Consider the following 9,148-nt stretch of genomic DNA (forward strand, 5'->3'; position numbering starts at 1 on the left):
ATACATGATGGAGTCAGGAACTACTACTGACTGATGAAAGCTGAAATGTCCACTTTCCTCAATAATCTCTGCAAACTGCTGTTGTTAGTTGTCGTGTCCCAGCTGACACCAAGCAACATTCCCAGTGTTTCTAACACGAATGTGACTGAAGTCAGCTGAGCAAAGAGCTCAGGAGGTGTGGAATGAACCTGCAGCTGAGGTGATGTGACTCGTCTTGGTCCAGGTCACAGTTAAAGGCGAGAACCCTCCGACTCCTCCCTACATGTATGGAGACGTGCTGTCGCCTCCGCTGGGATCCATGGAGGTCACCGTGGCAACATCTGCTGTTGCACCGCCGCTACCGCCGCGAACCACACAGATCCCAGCGGTCATCAGCGGGATACAAACACAGGCAGCAGGTGGGACCCCCCTGTTCTCCAAATCACTTGGTTCCTCCCATTAACCTCACTAGCAGTTAATGCGTCCCATATCTGTGATGTCACTCCCTTAGGGCTGCCGGGGTTGGCCACATTGAAGGCCAGCACCATCCTGGGCACCAAGCCTCCCATCCAACCCAGACCCATGTGTGTCACCACGCTGCCTGTCCCCCAGGCCCCTGCGCCGGCCAAGACCCTCATACTGCAGGGCCTCCCCACCATGGACCAGAGCAGACCCGGTGAGGCCACCTGCACGTGTAGCTCTACTGAATCCACTACCACCTCATTGGGACTCGCACCAGCAGCTGCTGTCACCGACAAACACAGGCGCTCATTCAAAACAATCGGGTTTGCGTCAACATATTTTGATGCTTTTTTAGGGGGTGGGACCCTCGATTTTGCAAGTTTTTTTCACTCTTGTTGAAGTGGTTTTTTCCTTTTTCATAAAAAGTGCAAATGCACAAAGAAACTAATTTGGATCGGCTCCGATGTGACAAATCACATGACTGATCAGCTGTTTCTGCTGCTCTCATCTTCACAGAATTTCAAACTTTTCCTTCATATCCAAACAGCAGCGTCATGTGCAGAACCAGCTGGTCGTGAAGAACTAGTCCAGCTAGTGCCACTTTCACTGATAGACGACTCTTCTACTGTTTGTTCCAGCCGTGTTGCCTCTACTGCCACCTACTGGCAGCGTTACATAGCCTGTTTCATTCGTTCCAAACTCCAGTAGTTGATGGAAACACTACTAATGATAGAACTGAGGTACCCTAACCTCGAGGACCAAGAACCTTCACTGACGTGTCCTCTTTAGAGTGCTACGTACCACAGCAGCACCAACCGGTCTTAGCAGGGTAACTTGCTGTATTATATGAATAAGTTTCCTTTATAACTCTGAACACTAAAAACATAAATTAAAACACAGGCAGTGCTTTCAATCAGGCACTGATGTCACGAGCTGTCCAACATGGCCGCCCTAGGCACACGCGTTCAGAGGCAGCAGTGCAACCAGGCACTGACAGCAGACTAGCCTACTTTGAGGCCAAGAAGCGAAATGGATGCTGAGCAAGTAAGAAAGTCTGCTAACACGCTAAATAGCTTAACACCTGATAACATGCACAGCCAAGGCAACTGGTTAGCATTTAATCATGCTAAGTTGCAAAGAACGTTGAAAGAAAGGACTTGTCTTTCTGCCTTTTTTGCTGCTTGTGTTAAAACTGTAAAACGGAAAGAGCAACGGATTCAACCAGCTGCCAATCAGCTTCTTCAGTGGAACTCTCATCTTCTTCCTCCAGTCGTCCTGTCGCAGTCCGTCTGCCTCAGTTCAGCTCCAGCTATCGTTAAGATGGAGCCCGTCTCTCCCAGTATCCCCCAACACTGCACCAGCCCTGCAGCCCCGCCCACCAGCAAACCCATCGTCCCAGCAGCCACAACGTTACCAGGCAACAGCTCCAATGATATAGACGTGAGTGTGCTGCACCGCCATGACCCTCACAGCTGATAGGTTATTTCTATTTGCATGTGTTTGGTAACAGAAATGAATGATGTTATTAGCCAGAAATGAAGGGAAGTGAAGTTTGTTTTACATCAGCTGGTAAGTAACGGACCGACTGGTCAGATCCGCTTTTACATCCATTTGAGCTTCTTTCTTCTGTTGTTTTCTCTCCTTTATCGCTTCTCTTCTTCAGCAATCGATCAAACCTTATTTCTATAGCACTTCTCATACAACTTGCTCCACAAGATGCAAGCAGAAAGATAAAATGTCAAACCCACAGAACCAAAAATATACACACAATAAAACCAAAGCAGGAGGAAGGTCGACCCACCCACACGGACAAAAATCATCATTTGGGCAAAGGGGGTTGAGCGCCGAAACACTGTCTTAAGGAATTCAACAAGGCGACGCAGTCGATTGGAGAAAGACAATAGATTCATGAATAAAAGGCATGAATAACCACTTGACAATCATCTCAGCGCTCTCACCCCTCCAGGCCCGGTGTGACTGTTCTGTTTCTTTACAGATGAAAGTGCTGAAGCGGCAGCAGAGGATGATAAAGAACCGGGAGTCGGCCTGCCAGTCCAGGAAGAAGAAGAAGGAGTACCTGCAGAACCTGGAGGCCCAGCTCAGGGAGGCGCAGCAGGAGAATGAGCGACTGCGCCAAGAGAACCAAGCGCTGAGGGAGAGACTGGCAGGAAAAGAGGTGAGGGAGCAGGTCAGTGGCGAGAAGATGACGGACAGGCGGCATCAGCAGATGCGTGACCTCCATGTGTGTGTGTGTGGTTTCAGGGCAGCGACTCTGCCATGAACAAGAGAGCTGTCTGTGTCATGGCCGTTCTGCTCTTCATGACCTTCAGCTTCGGACCTGTCAGGTATCCTCCGCTCATCCCACTCTGCATGCAGCACCTGCTGTGGGTCCACCATTTTTCCTCCGAAATGGAAAATCTCAGCTTTGATGGGCGACTGATTTTAAATCAGTCCAGGATGGATGAGGATCATTGATGGTGTCAGCCTAGAGACACGTCTGCTAATATTCTCCAGGCGGAGTTCAGGACTCGCCGCATGCGACCAGCTGCTGGGATAACTTGGATTTGAGATGCACAAATCAGAACATTTCAAATCCTGCTGGGTTTCTGTCCTGCAGCATAACAGACCGGACGCTGTCCACGGGCCTGCAGGATGGCGTGGTGTCGTATACCGGACGGCGGCTGCTGGAGATTGAACAACAGAAACAGCAGGCGGCTCCACCACCCCCCAGAGTGGAGGACAAGATTGAGACTGAGGAGGAGGGAGAGGCTGACAGATACACAACAGACTCCTATCAGTTCAGGTGGGAGGTTAAACTCCAGACCAAACACTGAGACGGTGTCAGCTGAAGGTGAAGGGTCATCTGACGCAGCTTCTGCTGTAGTGAATGTTAACGGTGGCCATTACACACCTCAGCAAACTTTACACTCGGCTGAGTTGTGATGTGAAGCAGAACCAAAGGCGGCGGGGAGATTTGCTCCTCCTTCGCAACAGCATCTCACCATTCACTCTCTGACCGCCAGACAGCAATGCAGATGGGTGCGTTTGAACAACGGTGGTTGTGTTGCTGTAACTGCAGAGAGCGCAAGAACGTTGTTGTTCAAGGTGCTGACGAGGACGTACTTCTGAACGGGGAGAAACCTGAATAGAAGCAGACTCCCGCTGGGCGGCCGTCTGCAGAAACACAGCAGCAGTCGTTAATGTTGTGATATTAATGGAGGACAAGTCTGTGGTCATCCAGGTTTCCTCAGGCTTGATGGAGAAATAGAATTAGGACTCCTCTGCATAACACTGAGGGTTTATGGAGTGTTTCCTAATATCACTGGAACAAATGTAGAAGGTACCAGACCTGATCGGGCGCTGGGAAGCTTTTTGAGAAGAAGGTCAGATTACAGCGGGTCTAGCGGACGTGGGCACTTAGCCTGGTGATGAAGTCAGACTACACCGTGTCTGCCCAACTGGTCAGGGTGCCTCAGTCCAGACAGTAGAGACGAGGCAGTCCACTGGTCCTCTGGGTCTAAGGTTAAGAATCTCTATGCCACCTGACAGGTCAGAACATCTTTAAGCAGCTGGTAGACATGGGTTCTAGATGTTCCCCTGCTGCGTGTGTTCTTGCTACATAGTGAGGACTAGAATACGTATTTAACCAACAAAGTGAGGACATTTTAGCAGGTCCTCACATCTTCAAAGGGCTGTTTGAAGGTCAAGACTCGGTTTGAGGGTGGAGGTTAGAATCAGGTTCAGGTTAGGTTCAGGGTCAAGTTTAGGGTCTGGTTAAGTTTAGGGTCAAGGTCAGGGTCAGGCACTAACTGTGTTGTGTGATGTTGTATGTTTGTCAAAAAAAAAAAAAAAAGAGGGAGGGGAGGGGGCGACACTTCTTCCGCCACTAGATGGCAGTACTTGTGACCAAATCACAACTGAAGCACTTTTGCGCTACTATGGGTTTTTCCTTCAGTCTGAATTCTTGCTTGTGTTGAACGTCGCTTTGGACAAAAGCGTCTGCTAAATGAAATTGTAGGATTGTAGGATTGTAGGATTGTAGGATTGTAGGATTGTAGGCAGTCAGCTGAGATGGTTAGGGGGAGGGGCTAGGGAATGTATTATGTCAATGAAAGTCCTCACAAAGATATAAGTACAAGGATCTGTGTGTGTGTGCGCGCGCGCGCTGTTGCAGGAACCTGAGTGACGTCTTCAGTGACATGAAGGACCTGGTCCTGCAGGACATTGACCGTTACTTCTCTTCATCAGACTGCAGACAGTTCAACCGCTCAGAGTCTCTCAGGTCAGTCAAGTACACGAGGCACTGCACTGACTAGTGATGTAATAACCACAACCCTCAAAAACGGAGCTGGAATGAGCCCATCATCGTCACAAGTACCTGATCCAGTTCCAGACCGGCCCTGTTAGGTACTGGATTTCTTCTCCCGGTTCAACCGGGGCTGTCGGTTCCCACTGAGCTGAAATCTTGTTTCTGCTTCCTCAGGCTGGCTGACGAGCTGAGAGGTTGGGTTCACCGGCACCAGATTGACCGCAAGAAGTCTGGAGGGAAGCCAAAGATCGCCAAGAAGGCCAAGATCACCCAGGTCCTCGTCTGTCTGCTAAATCTGTCCTCATTTTCTTGTTCCTGTTTTAATTCTCAAATGTAGCAAGTCGTGTTTCTCTGTTAGATGAGCTGTAAAACCTCCTGAACTGTGTTGGCACGTTTCATTCGTCGTTCTAACTGCGTTGTCTCTTCACCAGAAAGCTCAGCTGAGGAAGACGAACTTCTCCAGATACCTTCCCATCCAGGCGCACCGCTCCATAGAAAGGTGACGCCAGCCTCACGCAGCAGCAGTGGAAAGCGCTACTGCTGGCTCCTACTAGGGAGTCAGACATGTCAGTCACTTGCTTCCAGGCGTTGAACAGTCCTGAAAGTGCTGAAGCAGCTTTTGTGCTGATAGTCGTCCTTGAAAGCGGCTGCTGTCAGCAGAAGAAGCGTCCGTCAGATGCTTCAGGCTGATTGGTTACAAACACACAACAAGGCTGCATGAGTTTTGAAAAACTGTATAATTGCAATAACCTTGACAGATATTTTGACCTGATTTCCAATCTTCGAAGGAATCTTGGAACTGTCAGTCTTGCTAAGCTTCTTAGTTCTTAATCATTTCGGGGTTGTGTATCACACAAAGCTGTTTTCTTGTGTCTGGGGTCTGATTCTCACCGTCTCTCCTGGTCCTCGTCTTCCTGCAGTCAGCTGCAGGTGCTTCCTGGTCCCGAGGTCACATACAGTGACTTCCTGGACGCCATCGACCGCAGAGAGGACACTTTCTACGTGGTCTCATTCAGACGGGTATGACATCACGCACAGAGACTGAAAGCTCAGACAAACACCACAGCACTCGCCAGCCACCCTGCAGTTGAGCCTCAGTTATGTAGCAATGTGGAGGAACTCCTCATGTTTGTTGGGTCACTCATACAAAAACAGGTGGACATTAAAGGTTCTGACCCGGCTAGACTAACATTTAGGCTTCCAGTCATTCCACAGATTTTTCTGTCACATGAAAGTTCTTTGTCTATGATTGTTGTGTGTGTTGGTGCCTGCAGGACCACCTGCTGTTACCGGCCATCAGCCACAACAAGACCAGCAGGCCCAAGATGTCCCTGGTCATGCCGGCCATGTCCGTCAACGGTGAGTCTAGAGGGCAGTCGGGTCAGATCAATGATCCGCTTGAATGCACCTGTGGCCTCGGCTCATCTGTGCTCTGTAGTGCTGAGGTCATCTGGTCCAAACCCTAAGTTTGGTCAGGCGCCTTGCTATCATGGTGATGATGTCATGAAAAGTGTTTTGGTGATGTTGGCTACGTGAGTCGAACGGGGAGAACCTGACCCAGACTTGGTGTGCCACCATCTGCCTCCTCTGGTTCAGTTGTGAATGGAAAGTACCAAATTTTAGTCCTAAACATGGCACCGCTGATCGGATCCAGCAGAGGTCAGAACAGCGCCAAACAGGGTCTGAGTACAGGTCATACGCCGCACCTCTGCTGCAGGACGCCTGCATGTAGCAGAAATCACTTTGATGGCGGCCCGCCGGCGTTGGGTTCGGTGTAAACCAGCAAATATCTCAAGAGGAATGCACATATGCTGTAGACAAGTGATTGTCAGTGACCTGCTGCGGTGGGATTAAGACTCCGCCCCCCGGTCACGTTTGATCACAGGGGGTTCTGGGAGATCAAGTTCTTGTTTTGGTGTAAACCGAGTGTCTGACTTCAGGTGCGATTAGAAAACGTACCGATATTGACTGTAGGCCTGTCCCCCCAGAGAGCCTCTACAACGCTTCTCAGGGCTACGAGATGATGATGCAGGTCGACTGTGAGGTCATGGACACGCGCATCATCCCCATCAAGTCCTCGGCTGTCCCTCCATCCCTCCGTGACCCGCCATCGCCTCCCCCCTCACACCACAACCCGCACCATCACCATGGCAACCACACCTCACTCCGAGGACGTCACCATCATCATTCCTCATCGTCCACACGGCAGCCTTTACCTGGCCGCCGACACACAGCGGAGTACCTAATCAGCCAATCAGAGGGAGTCTGAAGAGGGGTTGCCATGGTGATCCTGGTCTCCTCATCATTCCTGCACAGGTAACACTCACATCTCCGGACAGTTGTTAAGGGGGGGGGGGGGGTGCTCCAGGACTGCACCAGAACAGGACAAAAACCTCAAGGACATCAGCTGAAGGTGACGCGCCGTCGGCTGCAGGAGCCTCTCTGTTGATCTGCAGCGTTTGTGTAGTTGTGGACCCTGGACCACCGTCCTCACCCCTGGGCGTTCCAGAGGTTCCCTCAAATCTAGAGAAATCATCCTCTTGTAAGGTGACAGTGACCTTTGACCATGAGTTGGCCACCTAAATATCCACTGCCCCGTAGACGTCTGTAGTCCTTGGAGGTTTCCTGGGTATTGGGTTAACAAGAATGGAGAGAAAAATTCGGCTAATATCCCATTTAATACTTGTCAATCAAAAAGAAGAAAGCAGAAACAGGAAGTGAAGGCTCGAGGAGGAGGAGTCAGTGGGCCGGGCCAACCCTCCTGGAGAGGTTCTGTTCCGTGTCATCCTCCTGAGAGTTCTTTAACTGTAGTTCAAATGCTCACTTGGACACAATGATGAGCTGCGGGAGTTTAGGGGTCAAAGGTCACTGTGACATCATGATGTTCACCAAATCAACCTTCTTCATCTCCGTGAGATGTGATGGAGTGACGGCTCTTCATCATCAGACTCATTCTGCTAAAAATACACTCAAAACTTTCAATGAAGTAGTAGAACTTCTGCATGATAGAATACAGAATGAATCTGGACAAGTGTACTGGGCTGGTGGGCGGAGCCACGAGCTGGTCGCTCCGGGGTCAGAAGGGTGGTTCTTTTTCTGGATTACCAAGAATCTTCATACTTCCGTGCTGCAGAATTTTGGAATCATCTCTGTGCAAGAATCTGAAATTTAATGGATTATCGATGAGTCGCCAACATGGCCTCATGGCGCCAGGATGATCCCGCCTCATGAGGCCCCTCCTCAAGTCCCTCTGCTGAATGAATCACGCAGTCGCTGTAAATAATTTGTAGATATTTGGATTATTTTGGCACCTTTCTTATCTTTTTGTCTTTACAGTAAAAATTTATATGACTAAAAAGAAAATGTATGTATGTAGATATGTGATTTAATATATGTGTGTGTGTGTGTGTGTAATGTATATATAATGTATACATAATATATAATATATACATTATATATAATGGGTATATATGTATATATAATGTATATATGTGTGTATGTGTATATATATATATATATCTGTGTATATATGTATATGTATACGTGTGTGTATATATGTATATACACACATACGTGTATATAGTACATATGCGTACATATATGTACATATACGTGTATATACGTATGTGTGTATATACGTGTATATACGTATGTGTGTATATACGTGTATATACGTATGTGTGTATATACGTGTATATACGTACATATGTGTATATACGTACATACGTGTATATAGTACATATGCGTACATATATGTACATATACGTGTATATACGTATGTGTGTATATACGTGTATATACGTATGTGTGTATATACGTGTATATACGTACATACGTGTATATACGTACATACGTGTATATACGTACATACGTGTATATACGTATGCGTATATACACGTATGCGTATATACACGTATGCGTATATACGTACATACGTGTATACACATATGCGTGTATGCGTATATACGTACATACGTGTATACACGTATGCGTATATACGTACATACGTGTATACACGTATGCGTATATACGTACATACGTGTATACACGTATGCGTATATACGTACATACGTGTATACACATATGCGTGTATGTGTATATACGTACATACGTGTATGTACGTACATACGTGTATGTACGAACATACGTGTATGTACGTACATATGTGTATACACGTATGTGCGTATATACGTACATACGTGTATATAGTACATATACGTACACATACGTACATATATGTGTATATACGTACGTATGTGTATGTTCGTGTATGTCTGGTATCCATTGATTCTTCCATCTGAGAATCGCAGACATGACACTTGCTCAGCCCGATGACATCATAGCCTTGTCATCATCATTGTTTTGACACAATATTCCAGCAGATGGAACCATTGGTGA

The 9,148-nt window shown here is 47.9% G+C and overlaps 1 protein-coding gene across 1 annotated transcript in view; it reads left to right on the forward strand.

Moving 5' to 3' along the window:
• atf6b (activating transcription factor 6 beta) overlaps positions 1 to 8,293 on the forward strand; it is a 12,855-nt gene extending 4,562 nt beyond the window's left edge. Inside the window, exons 6-17 of the mRNA XM_086194014.1 lie at positions 224 to 398; positions 491 to 655; positions 1,712 to 1,881; positions 2,438 to 2,617; positions 2,704 to 2,786; positions 3,059 to 3,244; positions 4,616 to 4,723; positions 4,925 to 5,024; positions 5,182 to 5,249; positions 5,671 to 5,770; positions 6,025 to 6,109; positions 6,739 to 8,293. Of these exons, the coding sequence (XP_086050140.1) occupies positions 224 to 398; positions 491 to 655; positions 1,712 to 1,881; positions 2,438 to 2,617; positions 2,704 to 2,786; positions 3,059 to 3,244; positions 4,616 to 4,723; positions 4,925 to 5,024; positions 5,182 to 5,249; positions 5,671 to 5,770; positions 6,025 to 6,109; positions 6,739 to 7,019 (1,701 nt within the window). The 3' untranslated portion in view covers positions 7,020 to 8,293. The remainder of the gene's footprint in view (positions 1 to 223; positions 399 to 490; positions 656 to 1,711; positions 1,882 to 2,437; positions 2,618 to 2,703; positions 2,787 to 3,058; positions 3,245 to 4,615; positions 4,724 to 4,924; positions 5,025 to 5,181; positions 5,250 to 5,670; positions 5,771 to 6,024; positions 6,110 to 6,738) is intronic.
• The last annotated feature ends 855 nt before the right edge of the window (positions 8,294 to 9,148 follow it).

Source organism: Aulostomus chinensis, chromosome 22 (genome assembly GCF_037954235.1).
Source record: "Aulostomus chinensis isolate RoL2024-O1b breed Wild chromosome 22, RoL_Achi_v1.0, whole genome shotgun sequence".
NCBI lineage: Eukaryota > Metazoa > Chordata > Actinopteri > Syngnathiformes > Aulostomidae > Aulostomus > Aulostomus chinensis.